Source organism: Mastigoproctus giganteus, chromosome 2 (genome assembly GCF_048544385.1).
Source record: "Mastigoproctus giganteus isolate SK-2022 chromosome 2, ASM4854438v1, whole genome shotgun sequence".
Classification (NCBI taxonomy): domain Eukaryota; kingdom Metazoa; phylum Arthropoda; class Arachnida; order Uropygi; family Thelyphonidae; genus Mastigoproctus; species Mastigoproctus giganteus.
Genome location: NC_143576.1, coordinates 22,789,498 through 22,813,742, shown reverse-complemented (window position 1 = coordinate 22,813,742; position 24,245 = coordinate 22,789,498). Strand labels below are relative to the sequence as shown.

Genomic DNA, 24,245 nt, shown 5'->3' with positions numbered 1-24,245 from the left:
GGGCATAAATTCAAATTGAGGAAAGACAGATGTAGGATAGACGTGCGGAAATTTGCATTTAGCCAGCGGGTGGTTGGTTGGTGGAACAGACTTCCATCCCTTGTGGTGGAGGTTGATAGCCTAAATAAGTTTAAGGCTCAGCTGGACAGGTATTTTGAACGAACAGAGGGGTGAAGTGGAAGTGGGTTTTTTTTTTTTTTGGCTGATGCTGCATAAGCTTGCTTTCTTGCATCAAATGCCTCTACTAATGCTAATGCTAATGAATATGGTGATTATAATGACTTGGAAAAAAAAAATGAGAGTTGGAGTCTGTTACACGCCACATAGGGGCTTAGAGGGCAACAGGTATTCTGTGTGTTATCAGACACTCAGTCTAAAACACTGATGGATTCAATATCTTTCTATTACAGAAGATTTAGAAGTCTGGTTGGCCTGCCTCCCTAAAATCCACTCATGCACACCTAGATGGTAAGCCCTGTTACGTCACTTACGTGGCAACGAATGTGTAGAGTGGTTCTCTTCAAGACGCCTGGTCAGCGTGAAGAGGAAAAGACCAAACCCTCCAGCACATGACAGCACGATAAATCAAATGGCCCTCAGTCCCCAGCGGCTTTCACTCCCCCTCTTATGGTAGGAGAGGATCAGAGTGGAAACAGAGGGTGCTAAGAATCTCTGGGTATGACCAGGCTGCCATGCACGGAAACTGAACTTGGCCTGTTGCAAAGTAAGATCGCTCATCGGTTGGTTGGTTGGTTGGTTATTTGGTTTTTAGGAGCATTAGCAACTAAGGCCATATTGCTCCGGGATATGCGGTGGTCATTCCCTGACCTTTCCGCTTCCTCCGTATTTGGTGGTGACGGGCTCGAACCCCGGTCTAATCAAGAAGCGTGTGCTACGCACTACTGCTCCTTCTCACCTGGCTACGGAGGCGCCTCGCTCATCGGTGAAGACAGGATATTAGAGCTGGAAAAGGAATTAGAAAATGTGAATTGGAATATAATCGGTTTGGCTGAAACAAGAAGAAGAAATGAATCACTTATATAAGTTTATCAAGTGGAAATCTGCTGTACACCAATGGAAACAGTGAAAGGAGTGAAGGTGGAGTTGCCTTTTTGGTCCATAAAGATAAAAAACAACATTTTGGAATTCAAAAGTATATCACCAAGGGTGTCAAGACTAATACTCAGGATTTCTAAGAAGTACAACCTAAAGGTTATAATGATTTATGCACCAGCCATGATGATGAAGAGGCTGAAGAAATGTACACTGAAATTGAGTCTTCTAATGAGCAGAAAACCTACTACACTATTATGGGGGACTTCAGTGCTAAGGTTGCAAAAAGACAAAACAGGGTAGAAAGGGGAACTATAGGAAATTTTGGAATTGGTGAAAGAAATGAAAGAGGTGAAAGACTTGTGGAATTTGCAGAATCTCGAGGATTGTCAGTAATGAACACTTTTTTTAGTTAGAAAGAAAAGGGTGAACAGAAAGTGGACATGGAAGAGTCCAAATGGATTAACAACTAATGAAATCGACTTCATCCTCACTAACAGAAGATATATTGTGAATGATGTTACCATCCTGAATAAGGTAAATGTTGGAAGTGATCACAGAATGGTAAGATGCACACTTGATATATATGAAAAAAAAGAAAGGAAAAAACTGACTCGAGCAAATAATACGAAGGTCTTTGAGATAACAGAAGATGAGAAAAAGCAGTATGTACTGGAACTTAAGAACAAGTTTGGGTTTTTGCAGACTACTCAGGACCAAGATATTGACGAGGAATATTACAACTTTCTGAAAGTGATAAAGCCCAAGAAACCTATAGGTAAAAAGAAATCCAAAGAAGAAAAATTAGTCAAGAAACACTTGTCGTGATGAACCAAAGGCGACAAATGAAGAGCAAGATAAACACTGACAAGGAGTAAATTGAGTATACTGAGTTATGCAAAGCCATTAGAAAGAGACTCAGAGAGATTTAACACAAGAAAAGTAGAACACACATTAAGGGAAAACAAAGGACTTAAATCAGCAGCCATGAGCAGTAATACAGAAAGATAAATGATACTGAAACTGAAGAATAGCAATGATGTACTTATAAATAGCAGAGAAGGCATAATTCAAATAGCAGAAGACTACTATAGAGAATTATACAAGGAGGAAGGGAATGATGCCAGCAGTGGGGAAGATGGATCACAAATTAATAACACGTACGACATACCCGATATTCTTCCTGATGAGGTAGAACATGCGTTGAAGAAAATGAAGAATCAGAAAGCCCCAGGGGGAAGATGAAGTTACTGTAGAGTTGTTAAAATTGAGAGGAACATACATGACACAAAAACTGGCAAGACTCTTCACAAAATGCATTAGAAAAGGTGTGAAGCCTAAAGAGTGGACTAATGCAATCATAGTTTTGCTGCATAAGAAAGGAGATAAATCAGAAATTGCAAATTATAGACCGATTAGCTTGTTATCCCACATCTACAAGTTGTTCACAAGGGTCATTACTAACAGGTTAGAAAGAATACTTGATGAGAATCAACCGAAGGAGCAAGCTGGCCTTAGGATAGGATTCTCAACTATGGATCACCTTCATGTAATATCACAGCTAATGGAGAAAGCAAATGAATATAAAAAACCATTATGCCTGGCATTTGTGGATTATGAAAAGGCATTTGACTCCATACAGCATAAGGCAATGTTTCGGGCACTGGAAAGACAAGGCATAGATACCCCATATATTATGATTTTGAAGAAAATATATGAGAACACTACCTCCTTTATTAGACTAGACAAAGACAGTAGCAAATTTAAAATTGAGAAAGGAGTTCGACATGGAGACACAATATCTCTGAAGTTGTTTACTGCTGCCCTTGAGGAAGCTTTTAGAAGATTAGACTGGTCGCAGAAAGGAGTCAATGTGAATGGAGAGTACCTAAACCATTTACGATTTGCAGATGACATTGTGATCATAAGCCACGATCCCAAAGAATTAGAAGAAAATCTTAATTAGTTTTGCACAATTAGTAAGGATTTTGGACTAAAGATGAATATGGCTAAAACAAAAATAATCATGAACAAGTATGCCACAGAAAGGGACATAATGATTGAAGGAGCAGTAATTGAAAAGGTGGAGTCATATACTTATCTGGGACAAGTTATTAGCTGTAATAATGATAAATGGCTGGAAGTCAAGAGAAGAATAAATTTTGGATGGATAGCATTCAGGAAGAAATAATCACATAGTGAGGAGCAATATCCCAATTTGTCTGAAACGTAAAATAATGAACCAGTGTATACCCCCACCATGACTTATGGTTTGGTTTTGATTTTATTGGTGCATTAGCTACTAATGCGCCATGACTTATGGAAGTGAAACTTGGGCACTCACCAAAAGAATGGAAGAGAAGCTGAAAACTACACAGCGAAGAATGGAACGAATTATATTGGGAATCAGACTGTTACATAAGGAGAGAAACACATGGATCAGGCAGCAAACTCAAGTAAAGGACATTCTTATCAAAAACTAAAGAACTAAAATGGTCTTGGGCAGGACACATAGCTCGAAGGCATGATGACAGATGGTCTAAGAAAATAACAGAATGGTACCCAAGAGGAGCTAGAAGAAAACCTGAAAGACAACGGCGGAGATGAATAGATGAAATTCACGAGTTTGTGGGTAGTAAATGGATTGCAATTGCACAAAACAGAAGGAACTGGAAAGTTGCTGGAGTGGCCTTCATCATGCAGTGGATTAAAAATGGCTGATGATGATGACAACATGCCACATGGTTTGTGATCAGGATAATGAACAAATATACAGACATTAGAGTGGGCCAGCAAATCAGAATGTCTTATCAAGGAATTTTAACTTTTACAGATATCAATTTGCAACTTTCAGCTGGCTGCTCACAATAGCAAAGCATTTCTCATTTGTTAGATGATTACTTTTAACACCACGTTAGAGAGGCAACAAGAGAAAACAATGTTCTTGATCTGGTTACCAGCAGTGATTCATCATGTGTTGATTGCAGACTAGTACAAACTAGTCTGCAAACAATTCACAACAGGGTTAGGAATTCCTTTCCTTCTGGGTTAACACCTAGAAGGAAAGGAATGAATCACATTAGTCCACTAGATAATAATAGATAAAGATTTCACATCTACATTCATGCATGTAGAAGTATTTAGGGACGACCAAAAGAAAACCAATTTATAATTGGGAGTGAATGATTTTGTAATAACTGAGAGGAAAGTGAAAGAGAAATTGTCGAAGCTTAAAGTAAATAAGTCTTGAGAATATCCATGGTTTCGTGGGATCACCCACGAACACATGGATATTCTCAAAATTATGCTCAGGGGAGACATTTGCACATCTCTACTATGGAGTAGAAATGTCCAGATGTCTCCATTGTTCATAAAGGGGAAATGAAAGGAGACGTAATTAATTACACCCAAATCACCTGTAAGCTTGATTTCTGTTCCAGGGAGAATAGTGGAAAATCAAAAAAGTAGTGTACGATCATCCTGACAGGAATGTAACTGAACAGCAATCACAGAATGGATTTGTTAAGGGAAGATCTTGTTTGACCAATCTCACTGGCTGATAATACAACATAGTAATACAGAAACTGGATGGAAAAAAAAAATTCCAACATCATATACTTTTCAGCAAGGCTTTTCATACTATTCCATATGAAAGACTGCTATACAAACTTCAGGAGTGGGCATCAGAGGGAAATTACTGGTATGGATAAAGTGATGGAATGGCAGAAGGCAGAGATTAGTTATTAATCGGCACTGCTCTTCTTGGACTAATGTTATTAGTAGGTTACAAGTGTTGTGCCATTTATTGTTTTCAATATTGATTAATGATAAAGACACACCAAGTTTAACATCAAAGTTTGCAGGTAATGTGAAGGTTTTCAGCATGGTTAATAACAAAAATCGGGGTATGATGCTGCAACAAGACCTAGAAAAAATTAGGCAGACAGGCTGAGAAGTGACAACTGACATTTAACATTGAAAAATGCAGGTACTGCATATAGAAAGCAGTAATCCCAGAATACCATTACAGTTGGGTGGTACTGCACTCAAATAGTAAAGAAAGAAAAAGGTCTGGGGTTAATTATGAAGTCTTCTGAGCAGTACAGGCAGGCTAGAATTCACACAGCTCATGGGATTTTGTCAATGATATACAGGAATTTTGCTATCAGGGACTAGGAGGTGATTATCCCATTGTATAAGGCAATATTTAGGCCCCATTTTGAATACTACTCACAGATGTGAATACTTCATTTTAGGAAGAATGTGGATATGTTGGAATAGGGTCAGAGAAGAGCAATCAGATTAGTCAAGGACAAAGAAGGGTACTCTTACATAAAAGACTTCAATTCTGCAAGTTGCAGCATTTGGAAACTAGGCACCTGATGAAAGTGTTTAAAATGCTGAGAGATTTGATTGAAGTGTTTAAAGCCTTAAATGGATTGAGTAAATTAAATGCAGATGCCATCCTAACTCTTACTGAGATGACACATTTAAGTGGACATAAATATAAATTGAAAAAGGATGTTTGTAGAATGCAAGTGCAAACTTCCATCTGGTGTTAGAGGTGGGTAGTTTGAATAAATTTAAGAAAGAATTAGTTATAAATTATGCAAAGGAATGAACATATTGTGATGAGTAGATAGGTTGGGATTGTTTTTATTTTATTTATTTATTTATTTATATATATATATATATATTTTTTTTTTTTTTTTTTTTTTGGCTGATACAATATAAGCTGGTTTCCTTGCATCATTTCCCACTACTGATACTAATTCCAAAGTGTTATTTGTAAATACACCACTCCCTAGATATAACGCCGTCATTTATACCACGGATTCGGATATACCACAGGTCTTACTGCCATTGGAAAAAATTCTGAGAAAAATATTAATGTTCCTTTGCAAACCTTGCACTGCAACAGGCTTCCCCACTCAAATAAATCTTTTTTATTATTATAATGCAGTATTTATCCCAATTGCCACCTACGCCTCGCTTTGTTTCACAGAGCATTAATTGTTAGAATTAGAAACAAGTTATATTCTTTGCAGAGAACAATTTTATTATCCATAGTTAGAGCATGTCGTACAGTGTTGACCCCTGCCTTACAAGTCTTAGCTGAAGTTTTGCCCTTAGACCTACATTTGATCTTTAAAGGATTTTCTTACAGGTTAAAGAAGCAAATCCCAACAGAGTTTATGGGAATCACTATTGACTGTCAGCAGGATATCAAGCATGAAAAAAAGAGAGTGTGGAATGAATTGTTGAATGAGTGGCAGACCCGCTGGGACACAACCTCTTTGGGATTGATGACAAAGATGCTTCTTCCCAGAAGTGACTTTTCTTCACGATAAAAAAGTACAATCATGGCTTTCCATTGATCTATACAAGTCTTTCTTGACCACAGGACACAGATCATTAAATGAGCGACTCTTCAGGTTGAAATTGGCTACTACAGATTTATGTCTTTGCAGTGAGACAGAGAGTTGGGATCGCGTACTATATTCATGTACTAACTATGAGGATCAGAGAAGAACTCTCACAAATTATTGTGTTCTACAGCCTGGCCAGGAACTGTTGCTTATCCAGAATGCTGAGATTTTTTGGGCATTTCAAACTTTTGCCAGAGAAGTTTTTGAGAAAAGATGGCAGCTGTTATCTACAGTTACATCTTCTGAATCATATGGGATCAGGATCACTAAGTCATAATCGTTCTCATGGTCTTGAAATGGAACCTGATTGTAACCTCATTTGTCTTAATTTTGTATATAATGTATAACTGAATACAAAAAAAAAAATCCCCCCCCCCTCTAGAGTGAGCCCCCAGAGGAATCTGGCCCACCTTTTGTCTACATCAGGTGGGTCAGCATCTCAAATTGGGACAGTATGAGCACTACTGGAACTGGCCCACCTTCTTGTGGTGTGGATGAGTACCCAAATTAATCATCTCTCCAGGTGACTGATGCTTCTGAGTAGCCAAGAGGCCAGAACAGAACACACACATAATACACACAAACCTACATTCCCACATATCTGGCCCTTTTCCAGTGGTAACTATTCTTCACAGAGATACGAGGCAGAGTTGAACTGATATTCTAGGAGCCGCCCTTTACATATATATATATATATATATATATATATATATATATATATATACACACACACACACACACACACACACACACACACATGCACACACATTTTCCCCACTCAAATGACCCAGTGTTTGCAAGAGAGGGGAAAAAGTAGGGGTTCTCAGAAATCCCAGGGACCTTTACCTTCCCGCCGAGTTAAGAAGCAAAAAGGATGTTTATCAAACAAAGAAATTCCTTCTCGGTTCGAGTTTTATTCTTGCAATGGTATCCGGTCCTGCCTTACCCTTTCCTTGAGTGGCAGGATTTGCTAATCTTCTTCAAGGTTACTAACCACTACACCCTTAGCTTGAGTCACATGATTTGCTTATCTTCTCCAACACAAAAGAACGGTTTTCCCGAAAATTAGTCAGATGGGAGCAGTGCATTTGAAAGATGTGTGGTTGTTTTAGCTTCTACAGTTAGTATCGATCGTCTTTCCTTGTGTAAGGGTTGTCACTGCAAACAAAAAGGCCATCTGTAGTTTGAGACCTACCTGTGCCGGCTGTGTTTTTTTATAACTGTTTGGTATGTATCGGTGATTTTTTTACATTTTTGCGAGCTTTACAGACGTAGCTATCGTTCATAATAAATTAAAATTGATTTCAGGGATTGTGGCGAACGTTAATAAAAGAAAGTCGTACACCATCAAAGAAAAGCTGACTGTAATCGAATGAGTAAAAAGTGGTGTCTCGAAAGCACAAATAAAATGGAAGTTTGGTATTCCGGAGGGAACAATACGAGGATGGACCGCAGAAGAAGGAAGACTACTTTCCTTCTTGGATAAGTTGGACAAAACCCCAGGACTGGAAAGAAAGAAATCAAGACTCTGCAAAAACAAGGCAGTGTATGATTGTTTATACATATGGTTCATTCAAAAATCCAGTTTAGGATTTCCACTGTCAGGTCCCATTCTGAAGATGCAAGTGGAGAAATTTTTTTAAGACTTAAAGCTTGATGGTGAATTCTCTGCCAGTGATGGATGGCTATGGCGTTGGCAGAAATGTCATAACATTGGGGAAATAACAATTAGCGGTGAAGCAAAATCATCAGATGCTGATAGTGCAAAACAATTTATTAGTGACTTAAAATTTACATGTGCAGGTTTCTGTGATGAGCAACTATACAACTGTGATGAGTCTACACTGTTTTACAGAATGTTACCAACGAAATCTTTGGATTTAAAATCAACTCCGATCAAAGCAGGGTTGAAGTTAAGTAAGGATCATGTCACTATTGTTTGTGCTTGAATAAAACAGAAACCCATAAGCTGCCTACCATGGTAATTGGAAAAAGTAAGAATCTGCAATGTTTTAAATTCATTAATCGAAAACATCTCCCTGTAGAATATGTGAGCAGCTCAAAAGCATGGATGACTGCAAATTTATTTTTGACCTGGTTTCACGAAAAGTTTGTACCATCAGTGCAATGCCATTTGAGAAAAATACGCAACGAACCAAAAGCATTACTGTTTTCAGATAACTGTCCAGCACAAAAATTGTGCTGGACATGTCATTTGAGTGGGGAACATGTGTGTGCATGTATATATATGTAATGGATGGCTCCTAGAACATCAGTTCAACTCTGCCTCATATCTCTGTGAAGAACAGTACCACTGAAATTATACATTTATAATTTTAAGGTAAATTACAGATGCAAGCTACTTTGATCTTTGCTGTCCTCCGATCATGATGTTCCTGAATTTCTAAAGGTGTTAAATTTAAAGGAAGTAGCATACAAAATTGATCTTGCTTGGGAGAGTATTTCGGAAGATACAATTTTCTGAGAACAGCTGATGGAGAAAATCAAACTGTAACTGATAAAGAGCAAAACAGTGGATAAATTGCTATACATTGAGATATTTAGAGATACAGGCATTTAGAGATACCCTCGAGGAACAGGAACTCACAGAGAATATGATCGATTAGTGGGTTGATATTGGCAAAGAAGAATTAGTGCACCACTTATTAACTTACGAAAACATTGTTGAAAGCATCATCAATGAAAAAAGAATGGATGGAAATGATGGGGAAATGGAAGAACTAGAGAAGCAGCCTGTTGCCATTCCCACAGATCGGGAAGCAGTACAAGGCTTAGAGACTGTGATTGGGTGGTTAGAGGCACAGCAGGAGGTTGTGCAAGTAAAGATTTAGCAATTAGTGTCTTTAAATGATCTTGCAAAAATGATTCTTCTCTAAAAAGCAATAAAAAATTAGACTTTTTAAAGAAGTGATCAAATAAATTCCTTGAATATTTTATAATTATTGTATCTATCGTTATGTTTTTTGTGACAATAAATAATTTTTGAAAAATTCGTTTGTTTACACATTAGTATCAACTCTTCTCAAGTGGATTTTTTTTTTCTGCAGGTGGGATTAAAAAAAATTAATGCATGCAATAGAGCACTGTAAATATTGTAAATATGGTCAGATTTCACTCGCATATATATATTCGAAGCCCATTAGGAGCGAGAATCAATGAATTGGAGAAAATTTGTAGGCATCAGTTACAGTGCGGTTGTCTTATAACGCGGATCACAACCCGCCCACCGAAACCCCGTGGTATAACCAGGGAGTGGTGTACTGTTTAATTTGTTGTGTTGGAGTATTGCTGAAGTTTCAAGCACTGAATGCCTCAATAAACTTAAACTTGGGAGAGATCAATTGTTTAATGTTTCTACAATACTTTGCCAATATTTTTCTGTAATTTTATATATAATTAAAAACTTTTTTTTCATTATAGCTAATAAATATTTTAGTGGCCAGAAAATGTTTTAAAAATTTTCAATTGTTATTAAAAAAAAATAAAGAAATAACAAAAACCATTGACTGGTAAAAGGTCAAGTATTAATACATTCAAGTAAAATTCAAAAGCAGCATACTTTTTTTCATATATCAAAGTTAAAATCTGGAGCCTCTCAGACTGCATGATACCACACAGTTACAGATAAGTCCCACTTTCACACTTAACAACTCCCCCTGTTAGCAAATACACGAAAGTAGCATTACATTGAATCTGATTTTCTGTACTGAAGTTTTATCATTCCCCTAAAGCACTGTTGCTTTTTGTATGGTAAAATGGCTTCCATTCTTATAAATAATATATTTTATTATGATTTGGCTCCCAAGCTGTCTTACTGTGTGATATAGTTCATGATGTTAGTAATAGAGGCATGTGATGCAAGAAAGCAAGCATATGAGCTTATGTAGCATCAGCCAAAAAACAAAATCACACAACCATTCCCTCTAAATGTTTGTCCAGTTCCTCCTTGAATTTATTTAAGCTATCAACTTCCACAATGACAGGTGGAAGTTTGTTCTAGCAATTAATCACCCACTGGCGAAAGGCAAATTTCCACACATCTGTTCTACAACTGTCTTTCCTCAATTTGAATTTATGCCCCCTTAGGTTCGTAATCTGAGCAAGTGGAAGAATCCTATCAGAATTCAGCATGCTCAACCCATTCAAAGCCTTATACACCTCAATCAGATCACCTGACCTAGTCTCCAGCCACTGCAATTTGCAGAACTTAAGCCTCTCTTGGTAAGAGGATCCCTTCATTCCCTTCACCAATCTTGTTGCCCTTCTCTGTACACACTCAAGCAAATCGACATCCTTCCTAAAATGAGGCCTCCAGACCTGTATGCAGTACTCAAGGTGTGGCCTGACCATTGCCTTATACAAAGGGATAATCACCTCCTTTTCCCTGCTAGCAAAATTCCTGTATATCATTGACAAAACCCCATGACCTGCTCCTGCAGCCTGTCTGCATTGCTCAGAAAACTTCATATCTGACTGCACAATTACTCCCATGTCTTTTTCATTTTCTAACACCCTAAGTGTAGTACTACACAGTTGGTACATTCCTCTGGGGTTACTTTTACCCATATGCAGTACTTTGCATTTGTCAATGTTAAACTTCAGTTGCCACTTCTTAGCCCATCTGCCCAATTTTCAAGATCCTTTTGCAGTCAACAAGAAAGACCAATACTTGTGATCTGATTATCAGCAGTGATTTGTCATGCAATAAGAATCTAGAGATAAAAGAACCACTAGGTGGCAGTGATTGCATTGTACTGCAATCACTCAGATTATGTGGGGTTACTTAACTATCATTAAGGGTAAATGGAAGTGTTTTTGCTTTCATAAAGGAGACTACAGTGGTCTCAGACAGTTTTTAAATTCTATACATTGGGACCAACTGCTGACAATGATAACAAAAACAAATTCTAAATGGGACAAGTTCAGAGAAGTAATCAGAAGCTATTAAGCTTTTCATACCAACTAAAGAAACTACTAGACTTTTCATACCAACTTGGTATTCTTTTCCAAGAAAAAAGCAGCAAAAGCTACTTTATTATATTAACAGCAACAGGAAGAGGTTGAATCATGCTGGTCAAGTTCATGCTGATAATCCTGCTCAGGTTGCTGACCGGATGAATAGGTATTTTGCATCTACATTCACAAATGAGGAATTCTTTAAGGAAGGGGATGCCTGAAATTTATCAAACTCTAACAGGGAGTTGAATGATTTTTTTGAAAACTGAGAGGAAAGTGGAAGAGAAATTGTCGAAGTTAAACATAAAAAAGTACCTAGGATGGATGGGATCTATCCAATTATATTAAGGGAAGCAGCAAAGGATGTAAGCAAACAAACCCTTAGCCATGATTATGACAGCATCTTTAGATTCAGGGCAGTTCCTGTGGACCAGAGATATGCAAATATATCCCCAAATCACAAAGGGGGATCAAAGGGTGACATTGTTAGTTACAGACCTGTTAGTTTAACCTCATTTTCCAGGGAAAATAATGGAGTCACTGGTTACAGAAGGAGTGCAGGATCATCTAGACAAGACTGCAGTTATAGTTCACACACAGCATGGGTTTGTTAATAGGAAATCTTTCCTGACCAGTTTGATTGGATACTATGACGTGGGTCACAAAGGAACTGGATGCAAAATATAATTTTGATATCATATACTTAGATTTTAGTTAAGCTTTTGATACTTTTGCACGTAAAAGACTGCTGTACAAATGTAGCAGTGTGGCATTAAGGACAAGTTACTGCTGTGGATAAAGGGATGGTTGAGTGGAAAAAGACAGAGTGGTTATCAATGGACACTATCCTGTGGGATTGGTGCTGGGCCCATTGTTTTCTGTATTTATTAATGATACTGATGAAGAGATATTATTTAAGTTTGATGATATACCCTCAATATCTAATATTTGCGGATGATACCAAGGTTGGCAAGGTAGGTATGCTGCTGCTGCTGCAACAAGAAAAATTAGACAGATGGGCTGAAAAATGGCAATTGAAATTTAACATCAACAAATGCACAGTACTGCATATGGGTAGCAGTAATCTTAGAGTAACATATCAACCGTGTGATACTACATTCCGAGTAGTGGAAATTGAAGGTAATTGTGCAGTCTAATATGACGTTCTCTGAGCAATGAACACAAGCTGCCAGGTAAGTTCATTGGGTTTTGTCAATGATATACAGGAATTTTGCTAACCGAGAACTGCATACAGGGTACTGCATACAGGTCTGAGGATCATTTTACGAAGGATGTAGAGCTACTGCAATGGGTACAGAGAAGGGCAATGAGATTGTTGGGGTTAACAGAGGGTTACTCTTACCAACAATGGCTTCAGTTCTGCAAATTGCAGCATCTGGAGATTAGGTACTTACAAGGTGATCTGATTGAGGTGTTTAAGGCTTTGAATTTGCTTGACAAACTAAATGATGATGTGATTCTTCTACTTGCTCAGACTATACACACGAGGGATATAAATTCAAATTGAGGAAGGATGATTGCAGAATAGGTGTGGGAAGTTTGCCTTCAGCCACAGGTGGTTGATTGCTGAAACACTTTACCATCCATTGTTGTAGAAGTAGATAGTTTGAATAAATTCAAGGAAGAACTAGACAAACTATTGGAGGACATGGATAGGCGAAATAAGATTTTTTTGGCTGATGTTGTATAAGCTTACTTTCTTGCATCATTTACCACTATTAATACTAATACTATTTTTATTCTTTAATCTTCTATTTCAGACAATTAGATATTTAATATATTTCAATATTCTGAATTCCACAATGGACCACAAATCATGTCACTCAAGACGAGATGAGTGGGAACATTTTTACATTTTTCTAAACATTAAGTACTGCATGAAAATTTAAAACAGATAGTGGAGTACATATTATGCTTATTGGGATACTAATGCTGTTATGAAACAACTATTTTCTCTGGTGAATATGATTTAGACTACTGAAGCAATGCAATTAAAGTGGAAAAGATAAAATGCTATAAATTTACACTTTTTTTTACAGGTGGCCAAATTTTATATTTATAAATGTGGACCACCTTGTTTCAATGCAGTTTTGCATTAAAATTACATACTGCACTTTGTTTGCCCAAAGATCTGATCAGCATACTTTATTCACTTTTCATCATCTAGTTGACTCCACTGGAAATGCTTCCCATGTCAGAGCAATGATTTGCACCAAGTGTGGTTCAACATGCTATTAGCTCATGGTCCTAATAAAATAAGTGGGCAGTCTGTATGTTAGTAGAAATTATTTTTCAATGACTAAAATATATATTAGATCAAAATGTATGAAAAATGGACTTGATTTTTCATTCATTTTGATTTTTAAATATTTGAAAAACTTTAAAAATCCTCTGAAAATAAAGAAGACTCCATCTTTCAGAAGAATAACTGAAAAAATAAATTCTAAATAACGTTAAAACAATTTATTCAATTGTGAAAGCAATAAAAATGAAACATTTGAAATTCTTTTCACTCTAAATTTTGACAATCACATATCTGCACAATCAAATTTTGCACAATCTGTGATACATGTTATGCATCCTCACCAGAACAACAAAAAAACTGTCTAATACTTACAGAAATTATTTGATAAGAGTTACTCATCATAGCAATGAGTAGGTTCAGAAGCACCACCACATTGATCACTGAGTATGAACCAAACATCAGCATTCCCCAAAACCTTGTATAGCTCTTAATTCCCGTCAACTCAAAGTTACTGAGGTCTACTAGTCCAAAGCTAGCCCAGAATAGACTTTGAGAAGATTCAAAAAGGCTGAAAAAGGGTAGGGGAGGAGTCAGAATAAAGAATGACATGCAAAAAATTTCATTATTTTAAATTCAAAAGCCACTAGGAAACTATTTTCCTCGCCAGCAAATATAAAAATGATTATCCATTTTAAAGCTTCAAATCATAGAACAATAAAAGTAAATGTAAGTTCAATTTTCTGAACAATACTCTGAAAATTTGCCTTAAAACACTAACAAAGCAGTGTTTAAAGTATTTGAAGCAAATGGCCTAATATTTTACTAATAACTTATCAGTCAGACCACATGATTACAAATATAAATGAAAAACATTTTCATATAGAAGAGAGCAGGTGTCAAGTAGAAAATTTTACAAACTAGGATACTCTTTTAAAAAAAAAAATCTTATTTTTAATTTAATAATCTAGTATGTGTCTAGATGCATGTCAGGCTCTGGAACAGCTTCCTTGCTCTGGTCCATTCTGAGTTGTGGAAGAAATATATAAAAGGATACAGAGAACTCTATATCACATAGTTATAATATGTGAAATTATGATTTGGACCCTGATCTCAGGTGTTCATTAAATAGAGCTCATATTCAGAGCTCAGTTATAATGAATTGGATTAGCCAGGGTTGTGAATTTTACTGGCACCTTTATGTAAATCACGGTGGTGATGTCAAGAGTGCATCAGATAGGTTAATGTGAGAAAATATACATTTTTGAAGCAAATAAAGAAAATGAGTGCATGTATGTAAAATCCCAAAGTCCTGTAAATCCTAAGATTTACCAATTCACTTTAGTCAAAGCACAAAATTCGGGCATTTACCAAAGCAAATTTGTAAAAGTCCAAAATATTGAGCCCAGAATATCAAAAAATGTTCCACATGAATGGTTCATTCACTTTTCCTATTTTAAAGCAAAAGCATGTGGAGGGAGGGCATAGGTCACAGGAAAACCATTGCTTCCCTTTTTGCACTGTTACCAACATTTTGAGGATAGGGACACTGGTAAATATCCTCTATGTGCCTTTGAAATTTAAAAAGGGATAATCATACTTGCATAAAGGGAAGTTTCAATTTTTAACAAATGTATATGGGGATATATATATATATCTCCTAATCCCAGCAGAGTTGCCTGGATAACATATTCAAGCACTTGAAAAGGTGCCTAGTACTTCAGTCAGATAATGAAAATTTTGGACTTTTACCAATTCACTTTGGTAAAAACACATACAAAGGCAGATAAATAACTAACACAATTACACATGTGCATGCATAAGGAAGAGGGGTGAATTTATGATGCACACTTATATATTACCAATTACAAATTACTCATTCATAAAACACCTAATATTATTCTTCTGGTGTTTTCAGATCTGAAGATAAGGATGGACAAAGTGAGAGCTGTTTCGAGCAACGGTGTGTCGGCCACATATATCCACTGAAAACTCCTGGCAGTCTATGGGAACCAGACAATTGATCGAAAAATGTCCAGAAGTTGTTCCAATGGTTTTGGGAAAGTGATTTCAACATCAGAACAGTGAAAACAAAGAACTCAAGCTCATTCATGACAGGTGCATACCCTCCAGACAAGTAATGAATGCTGCAAATGTCAAAGGGAAGTGTTTTGACCATCATCAACAAAATGGGGTACAAAAAAATCTCTTCTTGGTGGGTGCTCACATGAAAGATGATGGCTGTGAGGAAAGAGATCTGTGAAATTGGAGGGGTTTGGTTCTGGCAATCCTGAGTGCTTTAAGGGGATCATCACATGTGATGAAACATGGCTCTTCCATTATGACCCACAAACCAAATGTCAATCCACAAAATGGGCACACCTGACGTCACCTGTAAACAAAATGCTAAAACTTTCCAAATCATTAATAAAACTTATGGCCACCTTCTTCAGGGATAAAAATGGCATAATTTTTATAAATTTCTTAGAAAGTGGAACAACCATGAACAAATAAAGATACTGCTTGTCTCTGTAAAAGCTTGATCAGCTCTGAAAACCAAAAGACCCGAACTGAACTGAATTGGCAGGACATCAACTTTTATCAGGATAATTCAAGGCCACACCAGCTGGGGTGGAGCAAATGCCTCACCCACCCTATAGCCCTGACCTTGCCTCATCAGATTTTTTTTGTTTGGTAGCTGGAGGGCATATCTGTGTGACAAGGCATTTAAGAGCGATATGGAACTCATTTCTGACATTAAACATTGGTAAATGTCAACCTCTTGATTTTTATTACAGTGATTTCACTGCCTGGAAAGAAAATGCAGCAAGTGTGGTGGTGGTGGTTCGTTGAGTGTATTTTCACAAAGGTGAAAGATGGTATAATAAATATGTTACAGTTTATAGTGGGTTACATGTTGACTACCCTTGTTGTATATAGTACTGGTGTATTTCTATCCTGCAGTTACATATGGTTTCCAACAATCACTGGCAAAAATCTTGAAACAGTGAATGGGAGTACTGCTTTTCTTTTGCCAGTCAATCAGCTATCAAATCTAGTGTGACAGACACACTCACAGCAGATTGGTGTCAGAGGTCAACTCCATACCACCAGGTTTGCCACTGCTTGGTGAGGAGTGAAAAGTGCCTGACAGTAGATTTGACATGATTGTCATGCGGCAGCCATTCAACACTCTAGCAGTGGGCTAGAATTTATAGTTTCATCACGGACTGATATCCAGAAGTTAAGTTACAGTTGTTTAAAAAAAAAAAAAAAAAACAGTATTACTGTAATATTAAAATAACAAAACAGAGCAAGAAGCATGGGTCAGGTGAATTATAATAAGTTAATATCACTCTATGGTCAATTGCAACAGGACCCTAAGCTATGGGAAGCTAAAATGGAAAAGAGGTGAATAAGAAAGCTAAATAAAAAAATAAATTACATTGCACCAGGACACAAGCTTGTGATAATGTGACTCTTCTAATATCTCCTCAGATAAGAGAGAAATCATATCTGAGTAATGAGAGAGATTAGCTCTCTAAGTATTTTTAAGACTGGTCAACCATACTGCAAGAAGATGGCTATTAATAATAATAACAATCGGGTCTTGTCAGTGATATACTGTACAGTGATATACTGTACAGGAATTTTGCTAGCAGGAATAAGAAGGTGATTATCCCCTTGTATAAGGCAATGGTCAGGCCACACCTTGAGTACTGCATACAGGTCTGGAGGCCTCATTTTAGGAAGGATGTGGAGTTTCTAGAACAAGTACAGAGAAAGCCAACAAGACTGGTGAGGGGAACAAAGGGTGCTCTTACCAGGAAAGGCTTAAAATCTGGAAATTGCAGTGTCTGGAGACTAGGCACCTGCGAGGTGATCTGATTGAGGATATAAGGCCTTCAATAGTTTGAGTAGACTCAATGCTAATGGGATTCTTCCTCTTGCTCAGATTACGAACCTGAGGGAACATAAACTCAAATTGAGGAAAGATAGTTGTAGAGTAGATGTGCAGAAATTTGCCATTAGCCAGTGGGTAGTTGATTGCTGGAACAAACTTTCATCTGTCACTGTGGAAGTTGATAGCTTAAATAAATTCAAGGAAGAACTAGACAAACTTTTGGAACAAATGGATTGGTGAAATGGGAAGGTGTTTTTTTTGGCTGATGCTGTATAAACCTGCTTCCTTGCATCATATGCCTCTGCTAATAATAGTAATAATAATAATAATAATAATAATAATAACTAGGAGGCTCTGCCTCCTGCTTGCTTCGCTCACCACCCCCCCTTCTTAATGCCAAACTCACTTCTTTGTCTTTGCTGGATTCGTACACTTCGTAAAGGGTTTTAAACATCTTCGCATATGGGATTTCCAAGACATCAGTCCTGCTCATTCCATCAATTCCATCAATCGTCGGAGAAGCATTGATGGCATATTTACAAATTATATAAATATTTAAAATATTTACAAAATACTAAACTATTTACAAATATACCAACTATAACTGGTCCCTTCATCAGCTGACATTAATATACAAAAAACGTTACAAGGGAAAATCAAATAATGCCGGGCATGGTCATATATTAGACAGGGAAGCATGTACACAAGGTTGAATGTTATGGAGGCAGTTGTCTTGCAATGCGCAAACATTGGCATGCGTTCCACGTACATACTCTATATTGTCAACAGCAGGTGTCTGATTCTACCAGTAACCCATTTGAATTCCTTCCATTTAATGTTCACCAACCTTGTGCATATGCTTCACTGTCTAACATATGACCATGCCTGGCATCATTTGAAGTTCCATTGTATCATTTTTTGTATAGTAATATCAGCTGATGAAGCAACTCATCATCCCGATATAGTAGAGGTATGATTGTAAATAGTTTAGTATTTTGTAAATATTTGTATAGTCTTGTATTGTATTATGTTATTATTTGTATAATAATAACATTATACTAATATACTAACATTATAATGCACTGATCGAAATCTAATCAGGAAATGACCTATGTAATTATTTACTTATGCATTTGTAGTGATGTAATTGCCCCACTTCTGTTCTCCCAAGACTCGAATAAGTGATGTAATTACTCCGCCCTCTCTTCTCCCATTGGCTCAAATATGTGACATAATTGCCCTGCCCTCTTCTTCCATTGGCTCGAATAAATATCACTAGGAGGAAAACTTTTTTAATGTATAGAGAGATAATAAATTAGAATAGTAATAATAATAATAAAAAATAAATTTATAAATAAATAAAACATTGCGAAAGTCGCTTCAGCTGGCCTACCTTCCCCAAGGTCAAAGTGACAGCTGAGGCAGATATTCTTGCTGTGCCATCTGGTACCACTCCCAAGAACTACCACTACCACTGGATGTAAGCCAAAGCTAAACAGATCCACCTCTATAGATGGATGGAGTCGAATTGAAATTATAATCATACTACATCGAGTGTGGTGCAGGATAAAATCACTCATATGCAAGCCTTAGGCAGAGGGCTGGTACGAAAAGTAGGAGACATTCTCCCAAGGACAACAGTGGAGCTTTGTTATTGTTGTTATTGTTATTTTTGGTTTTTAGGAGTATTAGCAACTAAGGCCATATTGCTCCACGGCTATGCGGTGGTCATTCTCTGACATCTCCGCATCCTCCATATTTGGTGGTCACGGGCTCGAACCACGATCTAATCAAGAAACGTGCTACGCACTGCTGCTCCTGCCCACCTGGCTATGGAGGAGCCCAACAGTGGAGCAAGTGGCGCTGTCTCCTATATGACCACAAGAGAAGGGCAACACCATCCTGCCCGTGCAACTGTGCTAGTGACCACGCAGGATGAAAGAAAATACCAATGCATGAAGTGGAGCATCGAAATGAATATGTTCATCATGTGCGAACATACTATGAAATAACCACGCTAGAGACCAATATGATAATTAGCATTAAGCAAGGGCACATGATGCAAGAAAGCAAGCTTATATAGAATCACCCAAAAAAAAAAAAAAAAAATTCACCCATCCACTCGCTCCAAATGTTTCTCTGCCTTGAATCTGTTTATGCTATCAACTTCTACAACAGATAGAAGTTTGTTCCAGCAATCAACCACATGCTGGCTAAAGGCAAACGTAAGCATATCTATCCTACAACTGTCTTTCCTCAATTTAAATTTATGCTCTCAGGCGATTATTCTGAGCAGGATGAAGAATCCCATCAGCATTGAGCATGCTCAAACCATTCAAGGCTTTATACACCACAATCAGATCACCTTGCAGGTGCCTAGTCTCCAGACACTAATTTGCAAAACTTAAGCCTTTCTTTGTAAGAGCAACCCTTTGTTCCATTCACTAATCCTGTTGCCCTTCTCTCTACTAGTTCCAACAGCTCTACATCCTTCTTAAAATTAGGCCTCCAGACCTGTATACAGTACTCAAGGTGTGGCCTGACCATTGCCTTATACAAGGGGATAATCACTTCCTTATCCCTTCCTTATTCCTGTATATCATTGACAAGACACTACTTTTTACTCTCAACCACTGTCAGTGTAGTACCACACAATTGATATGTTACTCTGGGGTTACTGCTTCCCATATGTAGTACTTTACATTTGTCAATGTTAAACTTCATTTGCCACCTCTCAGCCCATCTGCTCAACTTTTCTAGATCCTGTTGCAGCAGTGTATTGTCATTAGTGTCATTAACAACCCTGCTGACCTTCATATTGTCTGCAAATTTGGACATTAAGTCTGTTATACCATCATCAATATCATTAATGAATCCAGAAAACAACAATGGACCCAACACTGAACCCTGGGGGACTCCACTAATAACATTAGTCCATGAAGAGCAGTGTCCATTGATTACCACTCTCTGTCTTCTCCCACTCAACTCAACAGATGATAGGTTTAGCTACATACCAAGTGGTCTGAACGATTCCTGGATATTCAGGACACAACAGCCAATAATGGACCGGGGAAGGACCATCGTCACGAAGAACCTGATAGCTCCTGCAACCTTGGAAAAAACCAAACAAGACATGAGTGATCAACTACAAAGAACAGCAAATATGGATAACACAGAACCAGAGGTGGAAGAGCAAGAAGAAATACAACCAGGAGCAGCTGAAGTGGAAAGAGACAAGCTCATGATATCCAGAATAGAAGATGAGTGGAAGAAGGCCCTAACAGAATTTGAAGGAATGGATCCCACAAAGACCCATGTAGTAACAAAGACCCAATAGAATCCTGTGGAGAATCACATGTGGACGTCTGCTTTTGTAAGGGGTGGCTCCTAGAACATCAGTTCAACGCTGCCTCTAATTTCTATGAAGAACAATTTTAACCAATGTAAAAGGGCCAGAAATGTGAGTAGTGTTGGTTTGTGCATATTGTGTGCTTTGGCCACTTGGCTACACAGAAGCATCAGACACTTGGAGAGATGATTCTCAGTACTCATCCACAACATGGGAAGGGGGATAGTCTCAATAAGCTCATACAATCTCAGTTCTAGACTCTGACTCGCCTGATGTTGCCAAAAGGTAGTTCAGATTGCTCTGGAGGCTCACTCCAAAGGAGAAAAATAATCCCACGGTGTAAAAAAAAAAGTGACAGTTACACTGCAGAATGTGAATAAAAAATAAATTGACTGCTATACTGTGAAGAATGTGAGGAAAAAATAAATTGACAGCTACACTGTGCAGAATGTGAGAAAAAAAAATTAACAGCTGACAGCTATCCCGAGTAGAATTCTAAAAAATATTTAGAGCTCATGGCAACCCTGTGCAGAACTCAAAAAAAAAAAAAAAAAGTTGCAGTTGGCTCCCAGCTAGTGGCCACCGGTGTTCTGTATATGGTTTTTCTCCGTGCAAAAACATCTTCTGAGAAGTGCTGGAGGGCAGCAAGGTTCTCAGGCTTTTGCAGTAGTGTCTCCAGGTGGTCTTCTGTGATCCAGGTGGTTTGTGTCAGGTTTAGCCTAAGGTCATTAGCATTAGTAGAGGCATACGATGCAAGAAAGCAAGCTTATGCAGCATCAGCCAAAAAAACCTCCCATTTCACCCCTCCATTCGTTCCAAATGCCTATCCAGCTCAGCCTTCAATTTATTTAGGCTATTAGTTTGCACAACAAAAGATGGAAGCCTGTTCCACCAATCAACTATCCGCTGGCTAAAGGCAAATTTCTGCACATCTATTCTACAACCACCTTTCCTCAATTTCAAATTGTGTCCCCTCAGGTTCTTAGTCTCAGCAAGAGGAAGAATCCCTGTCGATCAATTCGCCCTGGAAGGATTGTGCAAGGCTCAAGGGGTAGAATTTTTTTCAGCCTGGTCTGTACTTGTTAACAGGAGAGACTACTTCTACAGGGATGGGATACACTTAAATAGAAAGGGTGCAAGAATGTTTGCTGATGCTATCGAGGCAGTGTTAGGTGGGTAGGAAAACTGTTAGATTGGGGGGATACAAGGACTAATAGATAACAGTAGCCACTGGCAGAGGTGAAAGTGATTCTTGCACTGCTTCTATTGGAATGAGCCGCAGCCTGGAAAATAAGATGCAGGATAGTTCAGAGACTGCTGGGAATCATAGGGGTACAAATAAACACATATGTTGTGTAGCTAAGAAAAAGAACAGGTGCATGTATACTTGCGTGTACACCAATGCTAGGAGTTTAGTAAATAAATTTGATGAATTTGAGGTATTGCTCAAAACATGAAAGGCAGATATTGTGGGGATTTCAGAGACGTGGTGTCACACAGATATAAGGAATGCAGAACTGGAATTTGGGGAGTACAATGTCTACAAAAAGGATAGACAGGGTAGGAAGCGAGGAGGGGTTATGCTATTAGTTAAGAAATACATAAAATCCAAGGAAGTGAAGAGCCAGTCGACATCACTGGACAGTGCAGTGTTGAGTCAGTTTGGTGTGACTGCAGTGGGAGATCAAAATTGAGAGTAGGAGTATGCTATAGGCCTAATGACTCTGATGAGTATAATAAGAAACTGTACGGGGAAATAGAGTGGGCCAGTAAATCAGAGAGTCTCATAATAATGGGGGATTTTAATTTCCCAGATATTGACTGGAATTTGGGGGCTCGTCACTCACACATTAGCAAGGCTCTTGTGGATTTATTGGATGATTGTTTTCTACATCAGCATGTTCGGGAGGCAACTAGAGGGAGTAATACTCTTGATTTGATTATTAGTAGTGATTCTTCATGCATTAAGAATCTGCAGGTAAATGAACCACTAGGTGGCAGTGATCACAGCGTGCTGAAGTGGGATTTACTCAAAGAGGTAACTACCGTTAGGGGTAAAGGGAACGGTTATTGCTTTCGTAAAGGTGACTACGATGGACTGAGACAGTATTTAAATTCTATACAGTGGGACCAACTGATGATGTTACCAACAGCAAATTCAAAATGGGAAGCATTCAAAGAACTTATCTTGGAAGCTACTAGGCTTTACATACCAACTAAGAAATATTGTTCAAGGTTTAGGTCTAAGTGGATGTCACATGAACTAATGAGACATATGGCAGAGAAGAAAAATGCATGGGATACATACAAATTAACATGTGACACAGAAGCCTATGATAGATACAAGTTGATCTGTAACCAAGTTACAAAGGAGGTTAGGCAGGCGAAGGCAGATTACGAGAAATCTTTGGCAAGGGATGCAAAGAAAAACAGCAAAGAGTTCTTTACTTATGTAAATTCTAGAAGGAAGGGGATGAATCAGATTGGTCCACTTGATATCGATGGGTCAACTGTTGATGATCCTGCTCAGGTAGATAACAAACTGAATGAATATTTTGCATCGACATTCACACATGAGGAGTTATTCAGCGAGGGGAATGCCAAAGATGTATTCAACTCTGGCAGTAAGCTAGAGAATCTTGTAATAACTGAGACTAAAGTGGAGGAGAAATTGTTGAAGATAAATACAAGAAAGGCACCTGGGGTGGATGGGATCTATCCAATTATATTAAAGGAAGCAGCAAAGGAGGTAAGCAAACCCTTAGCCATAATTATGAGAGCTTCCTTGGACTCAGGGGAAGTACCCATGGACTGGAGATGTGCAAATGTAACCCCAATTCACAAAGGAGGATCAAAGGGCGACACAAATAATTATAGACCTGTTAGTTTAACTTCTGTTCCTGGAAAATTAATGGAGGCACTGGTTAAAGAAGCACCGCAGAATCATCTAGACAAGACTTCAGTCATAGCTCGGACACAGCATGGTTTTGTTAAGGGGAAGTCTTGCCTGACCAATTTGATTGGATACTATGATGCAGTCACAAAAGAACTGGATGCAGGGAATAACTTTGATATTATATACTTGGATCTTAGAAAGGCTTTTGATACTGTTGCACATGGAAGACTGCTGCACAAATTGGAGCAGTGTGGCATTGGAGGGAAATTGCTGCTATGGATAAAGGGGTGGTTGAGGGGTAGAAGACAGAGAGTGGTAATCAATGGACACTGCTCATCGTGGACTAATGTTATTAGTGGAGTCCCTCAGGGTTC

General features: G+C 38.0%; 1 protein-coding gene across 1 annotated transcript in view; it reads right to left on the bottom strand.

Moving 5' to 3' along the window:
- The window catches only part of LOC150089217 (transient-receptor-potential-like protein), a 127,662-nt gene that overhangs the window by 20,452 nt on the left and 82,965 nt on the right, over nt 1-24,245 (bottom strand). The window contains exon 10 of the mRNA XM_090389904.1: nt 14,098-14,293. Within this exon, the coding sequence (XP_090246030.1) occupies nt 14,098-14,293 (196 nt within the window). The remainder of the gene's footprint in view (nt 1-14,097; nt 14,294-24,245) is intronic.